Consider the following 22,646-nt stretch of genomic DNA (forward strand, 5'->3'; position numbering starts at 1 on the left):
AACCTTTCAAGGTTGAACCAAGATGATTTCAATACTGAATAGACCTATCCTTCTTGAAGAAATTAAAATGGTAATCAAAAATCTTCCCCAAAACAAAAGCCGAGCCCAGATGGATTCACTAATGAATTCTTTCAAACTTTCCAAGAGGAACTACTACCAATCCTGGCAAGACTCTTTCATGAAATTGAACAAACAGAAACACTTCCAAATAGCTTTTATGAAGCCAACATCACCTTGATACCTAAACCAGACAGAGATGCTACAAAAAAAGAAAATTACAGACCAATATCGCTGATGAATGCAGATGCAAAGATCCTCAACAAAATCCTGGCAAATAGGATTCAATGCCTCATTAAGAAGATCATCCACTACGATCAAGTAGGTTTCATCCCAGGAATGCAAGGCTGGTTTAACATCCGTAAATATATTAACATAATACACAACATCAATAACAAGAAAAATAAAAACCACATGATCATATCAATAGATGCAGAGAAAGCATTTGATAAGGTCCAACACCCATTCTTGATCAAAACTCTCAGCAAGATGGGAATGGAAGAAACCTTTCTCAATATAGTTAAGGCCATCTACCACAAGCAAGTGGCAAATATTATCCTCAATGGAGAAAAACTAAAAGCCTTCCCTCTAAATTCTGGCACAAGACAAGGCTGTCCTCTCTCACCACTCCTATTCAACATAGCACTGGAAGTACTTGCTATAGCGATTAGGCAAGAAAAAGATATCAAGGGAATCCAGATAGGAAAGGAAGAAGTCAAGCTCTCACTGTTTGCAGATGACATGATACTCTACTTAGAAAACCCTAAAGACTCTACCAAAAAGCTTCTAGAAACAATAGACTCATATAGCAAGGTGGCAGGCTACAAAATTAACACACAAAAATCAATGGCCTTTCTATACACCAATAGTAATAAGGAAGAAATGGACATTAAGAAAACAACCCCATTCACAATAGTGCCACACAAACTCAAATATCTTGGAATCAACTTGACTAAAAATGTGAAGGACCTATACAAAGAAAACTATAAAACTCTGCTCCAAGAAATAAGAGAGGACACACGGAAATGGAAACGCATACCCTGCTCATGGATTGGCAGGATTAACATCATCAAAATGGCAATACTCCCCAAGGCATTATACAGATTTAATGCTATCCCTCTAAAGATACCCATGACATTCTTCAAAGAAGTGGATTAGGCACTTTTGAAATTCATTTGAAACAATAAACACCCTCCAATAGCTAAAGCAATCATTGGGAAAAAGAATATGGGAAGAATTACTTTCCCCAACTTTAAACTGTACTACAAAGCAATAGTTATCAAAACAGCATGGTATTGGAATAAAGACAGGTCCTCAGATCAGTGGAATAGGCTTGAATACTCAGAAAATGTTCCCCAGACATACAATCACCTAATTTTTGATAAAGGAGCAGGAAATCCTAAATGGAGCAGGGAAAGCCTCTTCAACAAGTGGTGTTGGCACAATTGGATAGCCACTTGCAAAAAATTAAACTTAGACCCCCAGCTAACATCATGTATGAAGGTAAAATCCAAATGGATTAAAGACCTCGATATCAGCCCCAAAACCATAAGATATATAGAGCAGCACATAGGCAAAACACTCCAGGACATTACAGGCATCTTCAAGGAGGAAACTGCACTCTCCAAGCAAGTGAAAGCAGAGATTAACAGATGGGAATATATTAAGCTGAGAAGCTTCTGCACCTCAAAGGAAATAGTGCCCAGGATACAAGAGCCACCCACTGAGTGGGAGAAACTATTCACCCAATACCCATCAGATAAGGGGCTAATCTCCAAAATATACAAGGCACTGACAGAACTTTACAAGAAAAAACATCTAATCACATCAAAATATGGGGAGAAGAAATGAACAGACACTTTGACAAAGAAGAAATACAAATGGCCAAAAGACACATGAAAAAGTGCTCCACATCACTAATCATCAGGGAGATGCAAATCAAAACAAAGATTAGATACCACCTCACACCCCAGAGAATGGCACACATCACAAAGAATGAGAATAAACAGTGTTGGCGGGGATGTGGACAGAAAGGAACTCTTATCCACTGCTGGTGGGAATGCCGTCTAGTTCAACCTTTATGGAAAGCGATATGGAGATTCCTCCAAAAACTGGAAATCAAGCTCCCATATGATCCAGCTATACCACTCCTAGGAATATACCCAAGGAACACAAAAATACAATACAAAAACCCCTTCCTTACACCTATATTCATTGCAGCACTATTTACCATAGCAAGACTCTGGAAACAACCCAGATGCCCTTCAACAGACAAATGGCTAAAGAAACTGTGGTACATATACACAATGGAATATTATGCATCTGTCAGGAGAGATGAAGTCATGAAATTTTCCTATACATGGATGTACACGGAATCTATTATGCTGGGTGAAATAAGTCAGAGAGAGAGAGAGAGAGAGAGAAATGCAGAATGGTCTCACTCATCTATGGGTTTTAAGAAAAATGAAAGACATTCTTGCAATAATAATTTTCAGACACAAAAGAGAAAAGAGCTGGAAGTTCCAGCTCACCTCAGGAAGCTCACCACAAAGAGTGATGAGTTTAGTTAGAGAAATAACTACATTTTGAACTGTCCTAATAATGAGAATGTATGAGGGAAATGGAGAGCCTGTTTAGAGTACAGGCGGGGGTCGGGTGGGGAGGAGGGAGAGTTGGGACATTGGTGATGGGAATGTTGCACTGGTGATGGGTGGTGTTCTTTACATGACTGAAACCCAAACACAATCATGTATGTAATCAAGGTGTTTAAATTAAAAAAAAAAGATTGATAAACCATTAGATGACTCACAAAAAGATAGAGAGCCCTAATAAACCATATCAGAAATGAAGGGGTATATCACAACTGACACTACAGACATTCAAAAGATAATCAGAGATTCCTTTGGGAATCTTTATGCCAGAAAATGAGAGAAACTAGAGAAATGGACAAATTCTTGGTCTCATATAACCTTTCAAGGTTGAACCAAGATGATTTCAATACCTGAATAGACCTATCCTTCTTGAAGAAATTAAAATGGTAATCAAAAATCTTCCCCAAAACAAAAGCCGAGCCCAAATAGAATCACTAGTGAATTCTTTCTGATCTTTAAAGAGGACCTTCTGGGGCTGGAGAGATTGCACAGCAGTAGGGCATTTGCCTTGCAAGCAGCCTATCCGGGATAAAAGTTGGATCAAATTCCGGCATCCCATATGGTCCCTGAGCCTTCCAGGAGTAATTACTGAGTGCAGAGCCAGGAGTAACCCCTGAGTGCCTCCAGTGTGACCCAAAAAACAAAAAACAAACAAATAAAGAGGACCTACTGCCAATCCTTTTCATGCTCTTCCAAAAAATTGAAGAAACAGAAACACCCCCCATCATCACCCCCATCACTCTGATCTCTAAACAGACAGAGGCACTGATGAGAAGCATCCAAGTTCTGTCCTGTCATGGACCAGGGCCAGGTCACAGGATTTCATGTAGGTCTTACACATACCAGGGATGCAGGATTCCCACTTGGTTTACTAGCTTTACAGGCTAGTATATCTATGCTAATCCCTTCTCCAAAGCTTCCTGGAGTGTGAGAGCTGTGTCTGAGATTTACCAGTTATTATTGTTATTTATTTCAGGTGTGTGTGTGTGTTTGCTGGGTATCAAACTCAGATAGAAGGAATGCACTTTATCTCATTAGCAGAGTTTACCCAAAAGAATAAATCAGAAATGAAGATTCTGATGTACAGACTTTCAATGAGAGAAAAGGTCCTGAAACAAGGCAAGTACCAAAACTTTTGTTGCTAGAAAAGAACTGAACATAGTGTTGTTAAATGCAGTAAGTAAAAATAGGGAGAAATTAACAAAATATTCATCAGATGCAGCAGCTTCTTAAGAGAAATGTACATCTGGTGAAAACCAGCCTTTCCTTTAGAAGACTGTCACTGAGAACAAAACAGTTTCTTGAGAGTGCCCTATACAGTCAACACAAAAGAATCTCTGTGTGACTCCATTCCGGATTTACATGTAACTACCTGCAAGAACCTGCCCATTTCTGGGAGGGGTCTTAGGAAGGTTAGATAAGGCCTTTGACCAAACGGAATAAGGGAGTTGCCAGCATGGAGGTTGGAGGAGACATGGACGAAAGAAGTTAAGATGCAGGGCAAGTTAGGAATGGCAAATGCTTAAATAGGTTTATGATATAGGCCACACACATGATGGCCAGGGCCAATAAAGATGTTATCTCTCTGGAAGCCTGCCTGTGAGTAAATTCTATACCCGCCGCTCTCTTGGACCCAGATACCCGCCAGCTGAAGGGAGCTGCAGAGCCACGTGGCCTGGGATGACAGAGAAAGGTCTCACCATCCACCACCATCCAATACTATCCTAAGGGCTTAATGCAACATATAGAACCATTGTCTATAGAATCCATTCAATATACTAACATCTTGCAACAGATCAATACACAGGAATAGCAAAAGTACAAATTTTTAAAAAGACCTACTCATCAGAGATCTGTCAAAGACATCTTGCTTGAATCTATCTATAAGTTTTGGGACATGAACTATGCAGTTTCCAGACTTGAAGAAGAGCTGCATGTTTAATATTAGCACAAAGCTCTGGGAGGAATGAAGTAAACAGGTTGGAAGAAATACCATGTTGTAGCTGAGTTTGGGAAGGAATGAGTGTATTGCTCTTTCTTTGTGTTTTAATTTATGCCCTTAGAAATGCTGATACTGTTAATAAACTTGTTGATAATGAGCTGGATGGAAAAGCAAGCTGGTTCCAGATTCCAACTAAAACTTTTCTCTAAAATCTGATGAGAAGAAAGGAGTGAGATGTTTAATTGCAGGCCATCACACAGGCCTCTGTGTCCTGTCTGAACTATCTGGCCCAGACTTGTCAATTCTAAATATTGTCACAGGGCTTGGCCATGTTCAAATATGACAGAACCTACAGTATGTGGTAGGAGTAGAATCTTCTAAATTAGGGTCTTTAGATTGAAGAGAAGGAAGCGCAATGCAAGATGGATAGATACACTAGGAATTCTTTCATGTTTGCCTATTTCCTTAGTAGTAATGAAATAGCATTTTTTGAGCCATCACATAGCAAGTTATTTGTAACCAACTACTGCATACCTTTGATTTCCTTGTATATCACTTTAGCAGTTTTAAGCTAATTTCCATAGGCAGGCATGAAATATAGTTTGATAGTACAGCCCTCGCCTTGCATGTGTGAAGCCCAAGCTTTCATCCCAAGCATACTGCATGCACACACACACCATTTCCCACTCTAAAACTGCTATAAATGAATGATACTTTAGACATTATCACAAAATATGAACTATTTAACTGTTAGAAACAAAAAAAATTAAGACATATACACAAAAATAAAATGAATACCCAAGAAAGTAAACTTCACAATCTATCATTTAATAAGTAAGTAGAAGTCATCAGAAAGCAAATATCATACAATTTCACTTGTGTGGTATAGATAGAAAATAGAAGAAAATAAAATAAACTGAACTTAGGAAAACAAAAGACAGAAGATTTTTAGCATAATTAATTTCGTGTATTATAATGACAGGTGTATATCATTACAAGTCTCTACAAAGCCACTGAATGTGCAAGACTTTCAAAAGTAAGCCCCAGGGCAAACTATAAACTGGTGATAATGACGTGTCAACTCGGGTTCATTAGTTGTTATGGGTGTATTGTTCTTGTTAATGGGAGTGTTAATGATAGGAATAGGTCATATAAGTGAAATATCTGTCCTAGCCGATCAATTTTAGGTAGTATCTACCTAACACTGCCCTTAACAATGTAGATGTTTTGGGCTGGAGCAATAGTACAGTGGGTAAAGCAACTGACTTGCATGTTGCCCATCTCCAGTATCGAATAGGGTTCCTCTAGCACCACCAGGAATAATTCTTGAGCACAGAGCCAAGAGTAACCTCTGAGTACTGCCAGGTGTGGTCAAAAAAAATTTTTTTTAAATTTAATTAGGTATTTTAGGGGCCGGGCGGTGGCGCTAAAGGTAAGGTGCCTGCCTTGCCTGCGCTAGCCTTGGACGGACCGCAGTTCGATCCCCCGTGTCCCATATGGTCCCCCAAGCCAGGAGCAACTTCTGAGCACATAGCCAGGAATAACCCCTGAGCGTTACCGGGTGTGGCCCAAAAACCAAAAAAAAAAATTAGGTATTTTAATTAAAATAATGCAATATTATAATCACTAAAAAAGTCATGAGATGCCAAAGAAACAGGAAAACATTATAAATTGGAAAAATTTAGTCAGCAGTGGGAACTCAATAAAATAATAGATAATTGAATCAGTAATTAAACTGACTTTAAAGCAACTATTTATTCTTTTAAAGCATACTCAAGGCATGAGAGAAAAAAGAACAAAATCATGAAAAAGATAAATATTATAAAAATAAATATTTTAAAAAGATAAGTATTCTAAAATTAATAAAAATTTCCAGAGATTAAAAAAAGTACCCTGTCAACAGTGCACACTATACATTGGTCTTTTCAACAAATGAGGCTGGCATGACATGTAAAAAATGAAAAGAAAAGAAACAAATCTAAAAGCTTATCTTACTACCTCCACAAAAATAAACCTAAAACTAACAGGCAGAAATATAAAACACAAAACAACAACAATAGGGGCCAGAGAGATAGCATGGAGGTAGGGCTTTGCCTTGCATGCAAAAGGATAGTGGTTCGAATCCCGGCATCCCATATGGTCCCCTGAGCCTGCCAGGAGTAACCTCTGAGCACTGCTGGGTGTGACATCAACAACAGCAACAACAACAAAAATCCTAGAAGACAACATAGTAGGCAAATCTAACTTTCTAGGCCGCTTAGATGACCTCTTAGATATAACTTCAAAGACACCATTTAGGAAAGAAAAAAAACTGATAAGCTAGACTTAACTTAAATGGAACATCCTGTTTTTTGTTTTTTTGTTTTGTTTTGTTTTGTTTTGCTTTAAATGGAAAATACTGCATTTGCTCTGCAAAGACAATGCTGAATGAGAAGACAAGGCAGGTAATGGGAAAAAGTATTTGCCAAAGACACATCTGAACTTTCAAAGAACTCTTGAAACTCAATTATAAGAAACTATTTTCAAAATATGGGCTAAATATTTTGAAATATGTACAGATACCTTGTCAAAGAGGAGGAAAGATGGCCTATAATAAGCACATGAAAAGACAGTCCACATTGAAGTCATCAAGGAAATGCAAATGAAAACAAGGCAACACCTATCAGAATGGTCAAATTTGCGTGCTGCTCTACTAAAAAATTGTAAATAACTTAAAAATCTGGAGCACACACTTGGGGTGCCTGGCATCCTAATGTGCACTAAACCCTTCACCCAACACAAAGACCTACTACACCCAGGGCTATCTGGGGAGTTCATCTCCCTGGGCAGCAATAGTTGGGCAAGTGGTCCCAGAAGTCAAGGGAGAGAGAAGGAAAGCTGGGAGAAAAAAGTAAAGGGGAAGGGGATACTGAGAAGCAGAAGAGAGGGAGAGGGGAGAGAGGATAGGCTGCAGTGGTGAGCAACCTTTTTTTTCAACTGAGCCAATTCTCGCCAAAATACGATTGAAATTTATTTTGAGAGCCACAGTTTTAAAACCGAGAGGTTTTTTTAAATCAATAAACCATTAGCAAGAGTCACAAAGAATGATAGAATTCTAATAAATCAAATCAGAAATAAAAGGTGTGATTTCACAACAGACGTCACAGAAATTCAAAAGATAACAAGAGATTACTTCAAGAATCTTGGTTTTTTTTTTTTTTGTGTGTGGTTTTTGGGTCACACCCGGCAGTGCTCAGGGATTACTCCTGGCTCCATGCTCAGAAATTGCTCCTGGCAGGCACAGGGGACCATATGGGACGCCGGGATTCGAACCGATGACCTTCTGCATGAAAGGCAAACACCTTACCTCCATGCTATCTCTCCGGCCCCACTTCAAGAATCTTTATGCCACAAAATGAAAGAACCTAGAAGAAAAGGATAAACCCTTGAACTCCTATAATCTTTTTTTTTTTTTTTTTTTGAGTCACACCCGGTAGCCCTCAGGGGTTACTCCTGGCTCCATGCTCCTGGCAGGCTCGGGGGACCATATGGGATGCCGGCGAACCGGTGACCTTTGCATGAAAGGCAAACGCCTTACCTCCATGCTATCTCTCTGGCCCCTCCTATAATCTCTTAATGTTGAACAAAATTAATTCAGAATACCTGAACAGACCTATCACTAGTGAGAACATTGAAATAGTAATCAAAAGTCTTCCCCAGAAACCAAAGTACAAGATCAGATGTATTCACTGGTGAATTCTTTTAGACCTTCGAAGACCAACTCCCAATTATTTTAAGCTCATCTAAGAAATTGGAGAAACAAACACTCCCAAACAATTTCTATGAAACTAAAATCCTCTGATACCAAAAGCAGACAGAAACATCACCAAAAAAAAAAAAAAAGATTATATTCTTAATAAACATAGATGCAAAGATTCTCAACAGGTTTTAAAAACAGAGAGAGGTTTTTCAAAGAGAGCATGCTGCCTCAAGTCAAGGTGCCACATAGAAAGTTACAAAGCACACACAGAAAGTCCCGCCCCTCCATACCACATGACCCGACTGCAGCTGTGTGGAGCCGGCCGCCCGGGGCTGCACATAGGCTCACTGACAGAGGCTTAGGAGCAGAGTCCGACTCCTGGAGCGGCCGCCTGGCACACAGAAGAGCCGCTTTAAAAAGTGTAAAGAACCGCATGTGGCTCTCGAGCCGTGGCTTGCTGACCACTGTAGGGTGATCTAAGGAGAAGGGGGGAAGGAAAAGAAAGTGTGCTAACTTTGAGGCCAGGTTGAATTTCCAACACCGCAGGGTTCCCCCCAAGCAGAGTCTGGAGTAGCCCAAAATAGCATGTTCTCTCTCTCTCTCCTCTCTCTCTCTCTCCTCTCTCTCTCTCTCTCTCTCTCTCTCTCTCTCTCTCTCTCTCTCTCTCTCTCTCTCTCTCTCTCTCTCTCTCTCTCTCTCTCTCTCTCTCTCTCTCTCTCTCCCTCCCTGTCCCCCAAATAGTCTGAAGTAGCCCAAAACAGCTAGTTCTCTCTCTCTCTCCTCTCTCTCTCCTTCCCTCCGTCCCCCGTCTGAAGTAGCCCAAAACAGCATGTTCACTTCCCCCCCTCTCTCTCTCTTCCTCTCCCTCCCTCTCCCTCTCCCTCTCCTTCTCTCCCCATCCCTTCCTCCTCCTCCTCCCTCCTCCCCACTCCCCACTCTCCCCCATTGTGAAAAGGGACGGAGTGAAAGTGACTTTTCTCTGATTGCTACTTTTCTAATTAAGTATAGAACTTTTTCGTATCTTTTTTTAGGGGGCGGGTTCTACACCAAGTGGCGCTCAGGGCTCATTCCTGGCGCGCTGTGCTCAGAAATTCTCCGAGTGGGCGCGGGGACCCCCGTAGGGGATGCCGAGGATCAAACTCTGTTCGGTCCCGTGCCAGGCAAACGCCCTACCCGCAGCGCTAGCGCTCCAGCCCCACTTTCCCGAATCGTAATAAAATCTATAAATATTTATTAATTATAATAAATAAAACTAATAAAGTTATAAATAAAATGAATGAAACCAATAAAATATTGATATTAATTAAATAGAGAGGTAAAATATAGAAACAATGGCGGCCTGGGGACTAGACCTGAAAGTTCTCAGTTTATACTGGAAATTCAGGAGTTCCCCGGACAGCTCCCAGAAAGCCTGCCGGGGCGGGGAGCTCAGGCTGCAGAGTCCCAGGGTCCCAGAGGGCTCGGGTCCAGCTTCCGCGGCCGCTTCCTCTCCCCCCAAGCCGGGACAGTCCGGCAGGTCCACGCCCGACCCGGCCTGGCGCCCACACCTACCGTACTCTCGCTCCACGACTCGCGCCCCACTTGCCCCAGCTCGGCCCGGCCTGTGCGCCCCACCTTACCTCGCTCCGGCCTCCAGCCCCCCCCCCAACTACCCTCGCTCGGCCTGCCTAGTCTCCCCAACTCGTGCCCACCTACCGGGCTAGCCCTACGCCTCTCCGGGCACCGCACCCGTCGACCCGCCACGCCTTCTCCAGCTCCTTCCCGCGGGTCGGTCCTAACCCAGCATGTGCATGTGCCTCACCTCCACTTCCCAGCCAGGCCCGTCGGCGGGTGCCAGCTTCCACAGATGTCCTGGAAAGCACGTCCCACATGAACGTGCCCGGAGCTTCGCAGGCGGTAGCCCCGGACACCCACCAGAGCCCCCAGCCACCCGCCGCGCCCGGGCACAGGGCACCCCCGAAGCTCTGGGCTGGGAATGTCTGGACACACCTGGATGATCTGATTTGACGTGGGAAGGACGCGGGCTCCGGAGCTGCGCAGAGATGTTCCCTTCTGGGATTCCACCGAGCGAGTGACTTCTTGAGTCGCTCAGGCTGGCGAACGTGATGACTAATTGACCAGCCAGCCAATCGACCTAGCGGGACAGCTAGGACCTAGGTGCTGCCGGCCGGAGCACTAAGTGTCGAGGAAGCGCCAGTCCCTGGCCCGAGCCCGCCCTTTTTTTCCCGGGCTCGCGCTACTTCCGCTCGGGAACCCCGAATTCCACCAACCCAGCCACCGCAGCGACCCCGGCCCCGTCCTTTTCCAGCACCACCGCTGCCCGCACCGCCGCTAGTCGGCAGCCGGAGACCTGGGCTTGAATCAGAGGAAGCCACTCCACAGAGTTTTGTTAATCAGCAGAGCCCTCGCTCTCAGCGTTTGCAACTTCTCCAAGAGATCATTGAGATAACAGCCCTTGGCAGCCTTCCCAGCTGGGAGTTCTCAGCGCCTAGACTTCTGTGCAAGTGCCTTAGAGGCGGCTGTGCTCCTCACATGGACTTTGTGTGCTCTGTGTCTGATGTTACTCACTAGGCTCAGGGATGGAGGAGAGGAGAGGCCAGGAAACAGCAGACCCTCTACAACTAAATCACGTCCGGCTTCTGCGCCCGGTTCCTCTTCTTCCACGATGAGACAGTCCGGCAGGTCCCAGGCCCACCCGCCCTCCCTCTGACTGGACTGCGCCCCACCCGAATTAGCCAGCACGCCCCACCTACTCTAGCCCGAATTAGCACGCCCAACCTACTCGCGTCCCACCTGCCCTTGCTCCCGCCCCGTCCACTCTCCCCAACCCGTGATAACAGGATTATCACGAAGACTCTGGGAAAAGTCTCTTGCTATACCTTCACATGCCACCATCCACCACCACCACCACCACCACCACCACCCCCACCCCCCGCCTCCAGCGTCCAGGAACCACTGCTGCAGCCCCCACAATCTAGCAAAGCTCCTGCAATTCTTCCTGTTTCCAAGTCGCGGGTAAGATTGTGAGTTCCATCTTCTCAACTTGCCTCTGAATAAACCTTTTTCTCACAATTATTTTGAGTGGTGAACACCAGAATTTGGGTTCAGTAACCACTTTGACATCTGCGTTTCCTGGCATTGAACCCACTGTAGAGAAACAGATTGGTGAGCGCAAAAGAGACAGGCCGTGATTAGAGTCTGAATCCAAAGTCATCAGACCCCTTCGTTACCTTTCCTATCACTATGTTGAAACTTTTGTTGTACTTGTTGGTGGTGTTTTGTTTGGGGGCCACACTCAGCAGTTCTCAGTAATCCAGACAGTGATTACTTAATCACTCCTAGTGGTACTCAGGGGGTATATGAGATGGAACATACGCATTGCATGTTAGCCACATGCAAGTCAAGTGCCCTACCTACTATTCTATCTCTCCAGCCCCATCTTGGAAATTTATTGTTTCCTTTTTCTGTTTTTTTGTTTTGTTTTGTTTTGTTTTGAGGCTACACCCGGCAGTGCCAGGGGTTACTCCTAGCACTGCATTCAGAAATCACTCCTGGTAGGTTCCAGGGACATCTGAGATTCTGGAAATACGACTTGGGACTGTCTCGGGTTGTCCACGTGCATGGCAAATGCCCTGTCGCTGTGCTATCATTCTGTCCCCCCCCCTTAATCTTGGAATTTTTGATCTCAAGTTTTCATCAAGATCATCTCAACCCTACCATCTTTACTGACAACAGCCTTGTGGACCAAGCCAGTGTCTTCTGGATTTTCCTTTTCCGGTAAACTGAAAGCCTGTGGGCAAGTGGACCTCTGGAGATTACCTGCTGTCTAAACTCTGATAGGCCTAGAGGGCCTATCATGGCAGGAGACCTTCCAGCCCTCCATGTGCCCCAGAAGTGTGCCAAGCCTACTTTATCATCATGTCTGATGCAGGACCCTTGATATATGCTCATGTTTTTGGAATAATAGGTTTTGTTTTCTTCTTGACATTTTTTTGCATCTACTCTTAAGTTTTTCCTTTATGGTTAGCAGATATTCTCCACCAATATTAATGAAGAAAAATTTCTAATATTTCTTTTGCCCTAATACATCACTTTTATAATGACTAAAGTTTGGAGTGACAAATGAGGATACAGATGGGTGTCCCCAATGAATCTCATTAGGTTGTTCCGAGGTTTATCAAAGTAGTGTGGACAGACTTTTAATAACTTTGAATAACTTTGCTAAGTTATATTGAGATTTCTGGGTTACTGACTCTACAATTAGAACTATGAAAAGAAAACCAAACCCAAGGTTTAGGGGTCGGAGAGATAGCATGGAGGTAAGGCGTTTGCCTTTCATGCAGAAGGACGGTGGTTCAAATCCTGGCATCCCACATGGTCCCCTGAGCCTGCCAGGAGCGATTTCTGAGCATGGAGCCAGAAGTGTCTCCTGAGCACTGCTGGGTGGGACCCAAAAACCAAAAACAAACAAACAAACAAACAAAAAAGAAACCCCAAGGTTTATCTGCTGATAAGTCACCATAGGTCCCACATTGTAATCTTCTGTTTGAGACATTTGCCAACCAAATGGATTTAACAGACAGGGATTCAGATATAGTGAAATCAGAACTGGAGAGATGCTTAAGGATTTTGCCCTGTACATGGCATACCTGGATTTGATGTCCAATAACTCATTTGGAACCCATGAGCCCCTCCAGGAGTGATCCTTGAGCTAAGAGCTGGAATTAGCTCTGAGTCACATCAGGTGTACAAATCAAAACAAAATAAAAACATGGTGAAATTATAGCTGCCTTAAAAAGCAAGTTGCCTGGATGAAAATATTCTTAGGCAAAAGTTAGTCACTCTTGGAGCCAGAGTGGTGGTGCCAGAGGTAAGGCATCTGCCTTGCAAGCACTAGCCTAGGACAGACTGAGGTTCCATCTCTTGGTGTCCCATGTGGTCCCTCCAAGCCAGGAGTGATTTCTGAGTGTATAGCCAGGAGTAACCCCTGAGTGTCAATGAGTGTGGCCCAATAAAAAAACAAAAACAAAAAAGTCACTCTTTTACTAAATGTTTAGGGCAAAGATGCCAGGATCACCAAGATATTCAAAAGAGGCTTTCTCAAAACATGTGACTTAGGCATGTAGACTATTTCGAATTGGGATCAAGAGAGGTTTTTCCAACAGAAGAGAATATTTTTATTACTCTCTTCAATACTTAGAAGAAAAAAATTGACTATTACAAAAAAATTGACATCTTTACCAGAACCAATTTTTCCATTAGAAACCTATCTATGGGGCTGGAGTGGTGGCACAAGCTGTAAGGCGTCTGCCTTGCCTGCACTAGCCTATGACGGACCTCGGTTTGATCCCCTTCCCTCCCCCGGCGTCCCATATGGTACCCCAAGCCAGGAGTGATTTCTGAGCACATAGCCAGGAGTAACCCCTGAGCGTCACTGGGCATGGCCCATAAACCAAAACAAACAAACAAAACAAAAAACCCAATCTATCTGTATAATAAGGCAAATATTAAATAGCACCAAAGCTGTATTAACAGCGGTTACTCCACTATAGTATAATATTAAGGAGTTATTGGAAAGGTGTTTCAGAAAGATCATTAATGACATAAAATATTATTAGGTTACACCTTATTTTATCTAAAACAAAAAGCATCCCTGGTTCCTTTGTATATTGTTTGCAAATTGAATTTAACCCCAAAACAGAGATTGTCTTACTTGTAAACCAGAGTGGGAATGGCTCAAGAAAACCTGAGTTATCTATCTGTCCTTAAACTGTCCTTACTGCCCCACCTGGAACTGGTCTCTGTACTCAATAAAAACAGTTCTGGCAGGCAGCTTGTTGGAGATACGAGGTAGAAGACTGCCAGACTATACATGTTTATACATGTTTCACCCTCAGCCTGGTTTGGATTATTTCATGCACGACCCTAATTTAGACTCATTCACCTGGAGTTGAAGGGGGTTGAAGATATGGTGTATGGGGTGATTTTACAGAATATGATCACAGTATGATAGAAGAAAAATAAGATTAAAGTGCCAGGGATATGGCACAGTGGTAGAATATTTTCCTTACATGTGTGAGACCCTGGGGCTGGAGCAATAGCATAGCAGTAGGGAATTTGCCTTGCACGCAGCAGACCAGGGACAGATCTGGTTGGATTCCTGCCATCCCATATGGTCCTCCAAGCATGCCAGGAGTGATTTCAAAAATAACCTCTGAGAGCTGCCGGGTGTGGCCCCAACCAAAAACAACAACAACAACAACAACAAAAACCATGTGTGAGACCCTAGCACCACAAAAGAAATGTATTTTTTCAAATGAGATTATGGAATAGCAAATATATTTTGTGTTTTATTTTTTAATTTAAAGGTTTTCGGCAATAATTTGGTACTACTAAATAAGAGTCAAAATTAGCTCATGCTGCCCACATTTCCAGGAACAGAAAATGATCCCAATCTATAGTACATCAGTTCACTTCAAACCCAGTCCTCCTCCCTCTGCAGCACCCTTCTACCTATTTGTTTATGTTCATTAAAATACATTCATGAGGGGCCAGAGAGATAGCATGGAGGTATGGAGGGTGTTTGCCTTGCATCCAGAAGGATGGTGGTTCGAATCCCAGCATCCCATATGGTCCCCTGAGCCTGCCAGGAGTGATTTCTGAGCAAATAGCCAGGAGTAACCCCTGAGTGCTGCCGGTGTGACCCAAAAACCAAAAAAAAAAAAAAATTCATGATATAAGAGTGACATATTGTAAATGTACATCATTTAATCCTCCATGCCAAGATGTTTTCTCATATTTTATACTCAGTTATATTTACTATGTTCTAAGTAATAAAACAATATTTAAAAATTAAATGATCTGCTTTGGTCTGATAAAATTTATTTAAACATAATATATATTTCAATAAACCAAAGATTTAGAATAAACACTATTTTATTTATTTATTTATTTGTTTATTTATTTATTTATTTATTTATTTATTTATTTATTTATTTATTTATTTATTTTTGGTTGTTGGGCCACACCTGGTGATGCTCAAGGGTTACCCCTGGCAATGTGCTCAGAAATCGCTCCTGGCTTGGGGGACCATATGGGATACTGGGGGATAGAACTCCGGTTTGTCCTAGGCTAGTGTGTTCAAGGCCTTATCACTTGTGCAACCACTCCAGCTCCATAGAGTAAACACTATTTTAAACAAGTCTAAAAACTTCCATGTAGTGTTAAATAATTAATGATGGTTGCTAGATAGAGGTGGATGGATGGAGGGATTTTTCTCTGCCATCCCAGGCCACGTGGCTCCGAAATCCCCATTCAGCTGGCGAGTCCCAGGTTTAGGTGAACGGCAGAATCAGACTCATCCAGAGACAGGCATCAGGAAACATCAACTTTATTCATGCCCTATCCACCACATGTGTGGCCTATATCATAACCTTTTAAGCATTCAGCCATTCTTAGCTAGCCCTGCATCTTAACTCCTTTCAGTCATCTTCCCTTTTGACCTCCATGCTGGCAAAAGACCAAAAGACCCTAATCCCCTGGGTCAAAGGCCTTATCTACCTTTTCCAAGACCCCTCCCAGGGATGGGCGGGGTCTTGCAGGTAAGGTCAAGTTACCTAGGAAGAATGGAGGGATGAGGCTTCACTTCCATATTCTGAGACATAAATATTTTTGAAAGAAAATTCCAATTGTTTGTCTTTAAGGGGCAACTACAGGGCTGGATCAATAGCACAGTGGTAGGGCATTTGCTTTGCATGCTGATGACCCAGGAATAACCCAGGTTTGATCCCTGGCATCCCATATGATCTCTCGAGCCTGCCAGGAGCTATTTCTGAGCTCAGAGCCAAGAGTAACCCCTGAGCGCTAGTGAGTGTGACCCCAAAAATAATAAAACCAAAAAATAAATAAAATAAAATAAGGGGCAACTACATAGAGACATTTATAGTAATTGCTACTAAGGAATAACAGAATGAGTGTATTCAATATACTAGTTATTCAAATATATATAAAATTAATCCCCATAACATGCTTTACAAATGATCAGTATGAAACCATTTTCACCTTGACTATCTTCTTTATGTGTCTTGCTTTGCTTTAGGAAAAAGAGACATAAGTAGCAGAAATTCTGCTTTAGCTTCTTGCAAAAGAATTTTCAAGCAAGATATGGAGGCTGACTGGCCCAGGTAGGTCTTCAGCTGAGCTTATTAGTTGTGTGAGAGTAAATTGTAAGTGGTAAAGTTTTATAGAATCCCTCAAAACCGAATTGGGTTCAGGGAGGCTAAGGTGAGGGGCTGGAGGAAGACACAAAGGAGTCGCTCGCTGGAAGGAGAAGAGCCAGGAGGGGAGAAGGCAAGAGCAGGAGGAGGAGGTGGAGGAGGAAGAAGAGCGGAGCGAGGGCCAGCAACTCACTCCAGCGGCTCTGTTCGACTGAGACATGCAAGAGAGAGAGTGAGCATCCCGGCCAGGCCCAATGACCCGGAACAACAAAAACAAAAACAAAAACAAAAATGAATCCCTCAAAACCTCTGGCCTTAGAGGAGTTTCAGAAGTTTGGCTTTATGTGACCAATGCACAAAATGAGATTGAATAACCTCCCCTACATTTTTCTGGCAAGAATTTCATAATATGTGTGTGTGTGTGTGTGTGTGTGTGTGTGTGTGTGTGTGTGTGTGTGTGTGTGTGTTGGGGGTGGATGATAGGGGCCAGAGAGATGTACAATGGGTAAAACACTTGCCTTCATGCAGCCAATCTAGGTTCAACCCCCAGTATCAACCCTGGGCATCACCAGGAGTGATATCTGATTACAGAACCAGGTTTAAGTCCTGAGTATCACCAGGCCTGGTCCAGAAACAAAACAAAATAAAAAAATTTAATATTCTTCAAACAATAACAAAACACAGAAAGGAAACTTTAAAAATTTTGTTCTCCTTCTCTTTCTAACCAAGAACCACACAATTACGTAGAAAATTAAGTGAGCTGCTGGGGTTGAGGACTAGGAGGAGCCTGGAGGCAACTGGAAGTGTGGCTATGACTTGGATTGGACTTAAAGGCAGGAGAGCCCGGCTCTGCTCTGCTCTGCTCTTAGTCCTCCCACTAGCAGCCCCTGAGAACAGGGGAGTCTCTTGCCTACTTATTGCAAACACCCAAGTTCTTCAATTCTCAAAAAAAAAAAAAACAAAACAAAAAAAAAACACTTAAGAACCAGAATTCCTTTCCTAAATTTTGACTGGGAAAGGGCTTTGTGGAAGTGAGGATGGGAGACTGTGCCGGAGTACACAGAGAAGTACAGAGAAGTCAGCAAGACTGGTGTTATGGCTGATTCTCTGTAGGATTGGGGCTTGAAAGCTTTTGTAGGTGAAAGACTGCAAAAATTCCCCAGTCCATGCTGGGAACAGGGGTGGAGGGAAGGACAACATTGGTGGTGGGAATACCCCTGACTCAATGTCATTATGTACCTGAAATACTACTGTGAATGATTTGTAATCCACCTTGGTCAAAATAAAAATGATTAATATAAAGAAAAAAATAAAAATATTCCCCAGTTCGTTGTTGGGAAATGGGTCATCCAGCCCAAGAATTGGTCCACTAGTCTGCTCAGGTTTAATGAGCATGGGTGTGTGCGTGCATCAAATTGGTGATCAAAACTCATGACTCATGGGCCCGGAGAGATAGCACAGCGGCGTTTGCCAAGATGATGGACAAACTTTTTTGTTTTTGTTTTTGGGCCACACCCGGCGATGCTCAAAGGTTATTTCTGGCTGTCTGTTCAGAAATAGCTCCTGGCAGGCACTGGGGTGGGTGGGTGGGGGGACCATATGGGACACCGGGATTCGAACCAATCACCTTTGGTCCTGGATCGGCTGCTTGCAAGGCAAACGCTGCTGTGCTATCTCTCCGGGCCCGATGGACAGACTTCTAATGTTAATGCTCTGTAAGCATCAGAGCTATAATTTCCTCCCCCTTGGCCTTATTTTGCACAGAAAAGTCAAAAAGTCAAAAAGCCTGATTCACTTGCCCTGGAAAATCTGTGGGTCAGGGGCTTTGAGGAATAAAGGGATCTGCAACCTTTAAGACATAAAGGTCTGCAACCTTTAAGACATAAAGAGCCACCTGGACTCCTTTTCAAAGGAAAAAATAAAACCTGGGAGCCGTAAAACCATTGCTACATTTACAGGATCGTGCAGTTAGCTGTCGATCTGAAGAAAAAAAGAACTTTTTCGCTTAACAATGTAAGACATATTTGTACAAATTAATAGCCAATTACAATGTTTAATTTATCTGTTTAATGAGATTTTTGCCACACAAAGTGTTGGGAGGCCGTGGAGGTAAATGATACTGCTCCCCGCCCCTCTGCTATCCGCCCTGCTGTTGGAGCCTTGCCAAAGCTTCAAAAGAGCCGCATAAGGCTCTGGAGCCGTGCTGCAAGTTGTCAACCTTTGCTAGTGAGTAAGATATTTACCTTTTATGCATTTGACGGGGGTGGAGGGTGGGGGGAATGGGGGGTTGGTTCCTGGTACCCTGTTCAATCAGTCACCTGAGCTCTACCAGAAGTAATCTCTGAGCTTAGAGTCAGGAGTAAACTCTGAACATTCCCAGAAATGGCCCACAAACCAGAAATAAGTGTAAGTTGGGCCTAGTTTTATATACTGTTGTTTGTTTTGGGGCTCACACCATAGCGGGACTCAGGGGACTACCTAGGATGCTAGGGATTGAACCTTGGTCAGCTGTCTACAAGGCAAATGCCTTACTGTAGCATTAAATAATTAAAGATGGTGGTGGATGGTGAAGGATGGATGGATTTTTTCTCTGCCATCCCAGACCACGTGGTTCCACAATCCCCATTCAGCTGGTGGGTCCCAGGTTTTGGTGAACGGCGTAATCAGACTCATCCAGAGACAGGCATCAGGAAGCATCAACTTTATTCATGCCCTATTCACCACATGTGTCGCTTATATCATAACCTTTTAAGCAATTGCTATTCTTAGCTAGCCCTGCATCTTAACTCCTTTCAGCCATCTTCCATTTGACCTCCATGCTGGCCAAAGACCAAAAAGCGCAAGAGCCTAATCCCCTGGGTCAAAGGCCTTATATAACCTTTCAAGATCACTCCCCGGAATGGGAGGGTCTCAGGTAGGTACACCTAAATCCAGGGTGGAGTTACACCTTACCTGTTGTACCTTCTCTCCATTCCATGTTTTGGCTTGAGGTAAGTTTTTTGAAAAATTTATAGGATGAGCATTTTGAGGATCACTGAATGAGGGGCCAAATCTAGTCCGCTTCTTACCTCATATTGAACATAAACATATCTGACTTACTGCCAAACTGCTCAACTGCTCATCACACAGGCACCAAATACACCCAGGATCTGCTTCTACCAGAGAGACAGAATCAGAGTCCAATTCCAGTCCTGCTTCTGTCTTCAGGATTCCTTCCACAAAGCATTTTCTTTTACAGAAGAAAGATTTTAAAATAAAGATGGTGCCGGAGTATGTGTCTGAAGTGGGGAAGTATCTCCTGGGTTACATATGTGACCTGACACATGTAACATGAGGAAGAGAGTGATGGCAGCCTCAAAAAAAGAATTTGCTGCTTTCTATCCTCCTCTGCCACCCAAGGAAAGGCTGTGGAGATATAGGACTGATAAGAGCCTGCTGTGAGCTTTGCTCCTGGCAAATGATAGTCAGTTTTAGACCTTACCTGGGCCTTTTACTCTCAGAAAAGAATTTTAGAAGTAAATGAAGTGGTGAAGTAAAACACATTTTATTTGGAATTTTGAGAAAGAGGAGGATTAAAGAGGAGAGTGAGAGAGAGATAGAGAGAGAGAGACCGAGAGAGACCGAGAGAGAAAGAGAGAATAAGAAGAGAGAGAAGAATGCATTCAAGAAAGAACTTTGGCTTCTCCAGAGTGGAGACAGCCAACATCCCAGCATGAATACATGGAAGTTCTCATCCCAAGTGGGCAGATGAGGGTGACATTTTCTAGGGCACCATGTACCCAGGGAATACATGTGCACCTCCAACTTGGCTTTGTAAGATGTTCCCTAAGCTGCCCCATGTGAGGATTTCTACGTAGGTAAAAGTCCCTTACTTGGGGGCCGGAGAGAGCATGGAGGTAAGACATTTGCCTTGCATGCAGAAGGTCGGTGGTTCAAATCCCGACATCCCACATGGTCCCCTGAGCCTGCCAGGAGCGATTTCTGAGCATAGAGCCAGGTGAAACCACTGAGTGCTGCCACCTGTGACCCAAAAACCAAAAAAAAAAAAAAAAAAAAAGTCCCTTGCTTGTGTGGTACTGAGATGAGTTGGAAGCAATTGATGGTTTTCTTTGACATCCCTTATAGTTTCTGATGCAATTTCTTGGGGGGGGGTGTAGGCTAGTTCAACATTCTCTGAGCCTACAGTGATGCCAGGTAAAGATCTTATCAAGACTTAAATCCTGTTCCACAAGGTGAGTCCTGGCTGCTTTGAGGCTAGTATAGAGTAACTTCTTCAAATCCCATCTCTTGGTTTTATTAAGTCACAAGAATTAATTGCCATGTGGGAGGGGAAGTTTCTTTCCCTATCTAGCTGCTTGCTTAGAAGACTATTTTATATATAAATATTTTCATTGTCATTTTTTTGGGGGGTTACACCCGGCAGTGCTCAGGGGTTACTCCTGGCTCCACGCTCAGAAATCGCTCCTGGCAGGCCTGGGGGACCATATGGGACGCCGGGGTTAGAACCAATGATCTTCTGCATGAAAGGCAAATTCCCTACCTCCATGCTATCTCTCCGGCCACTTCATTGTCATTTTTGAAATAGGTTAATAATGGAGTTGCTGAGAAAGTGGAGTTTCTTTATCCCTTCTCCCAGGTTTTCTTTTCCCCCTCACAGAACCAGCACTGCAGCATCATTGGGAGGGGGTTTGGTCTTTATTCCTGATCACCTGCCAAGTTCTCTCTGGACAGCATTATTATCATCATCCTGTCTGGCTTGAGGAAGAGGGGAGGCCTCTCAGATGGGGAATAACACTAAGAAGTTCTGCTATCTAGAAAAGTCTCTCTCTCTGAGCCCTGCTCTGAGATATAGATTTCTGGGCCACGTTCTCTTTTCTGCACCCAAGCACCATCTCCATTATTTTCTGGGCCTTTTCATAAAAGCTCCTCAAAGCCCAGGAGGGCTGGTGCCCTTTTGAGTCAGGAGAGGTTCGAGGGGCCACTATATCAGAACAGGCACACCACGGAGCCTCCTATCACTTAAATAACTACCAGCATCTGGCTCTTTACCAATCTGTCAGCAGTTCCCAACTCACCTGTCCATCAAGAAATATGTTTAGCAAGTGTTAAAGAATGTGAAAATTTACAGGAAAAATATGAAGCCTTTTCAAGACAAATCATTAAGTAAAAATGTAAGAAGAAAATGTTTGAAGTGTATGAATTCATGTTTATCCTGTACATTGTGAATACTGTAGGCTAAGAAAACAACTATTTTATTTATGTGCAACTATTTTATTATGTGCAAGTGGACTTATGGGAACATTATTATTATTATTATTATTATTATTATAATAAAAGTCCATGTTACCTTATTGACAAATATGTACACCAACTATATTCACTATAATACCACCAGGACATGGAAACAACCAAAATGTCCAAAGAAAATGAATGGGTAGGCCCCGGCGACTTCCTTCAGCCCTCCCCAGCTAGGGAACACCGCCCTGCGAGCAGCTTTGCTCCGCCCCCGGCGACTTCCTTCAGCATTCTTCAGGTAGGGAAAGGCCATCCAAACACGCTGCCTGTGCCAGCAGCTTTTCTCCGCCCCCGGCGACTTTCCTCAGCCCTCCCCAGCTAGGGAGACCCCATCCAAACACGCCGCCCGCGCAAGCAGCTTTGCTCCGCTCCCGGCGACTTTCCTCAGCCCTCCCCAGCTAGGGAGACCCTGTCCAAACATGCCACCCGCGCAAACCGCGAACCGAATATAGCTTAACACAACTTATAGGTATAGCCAGCTCAGGCCTAACACCAAAATTTCTTAAATAATCAAGAGCCCATAAAATTGGAAAAAAAAAAAAAGGTGGGCATTCGGAGACCTCTGTGCCCCCAGTCTGCATGCTTCTCCCTAAAGTGAGTGCAGCGCCCAGAGGCCGCTCCACCTGGGGCATAGGGATCCCCGCATCCACGCCCCCCCCCCCCCCGCGCCAGTGCCCAGGAAGAGTGCATTCCCCTGAAACCCTTCCACGTGGGTGTACTCCAAAGCATACCAATAAACGCAAAGA

The 22,646-nt window shown here is 43.5% G+C and overlaps 1 protein-coding gene across 1 annotated transcript in view; it reads right to left on the reverse strand.

Moving 5' to 3' along the window:
* LOC126004388 (tumor necrosis factor receptor superfamily member 10B-like) overlaps positions 1–9,335 on the reverse strand; it is a 30,836-nt gene extending 21,501 nt beyond the window's left edge. Inside the window, exons 1-2 of the mRNA XM_049770827.1 lie at positions 9,319–9,335; positions 8,688–8,780 (exon numbers count right to left, since the gene is read on the reverse strand). Of these exons, the coding sequence (XP_049626784.1) occupies positions 8,688–8,780; positions 9,319–9,335 (110 nt within the window). The remainder of the gene's footprint in view (positions 1–8,687; positions 8,781–9,318) is intronic.
* Between the last annotated feature and the right edge of the window lie 13,311 nt (positions 9,336–22,646).

The sequence above is a fragment of the Suncus etruscus genome, chromosome 3, assembly GCF_024139225.1.
Source record: "Suncus etruscus isolate mSunEtr1 chromosome 3, mSunEtr1.pri.cur, whole genome shotgun sequence".
NCBI lineage: Eukaryota > Metazoa > Chordata > Mammalia > Eulipotyphla > Soricidae > Suncus > Suncus etruscus.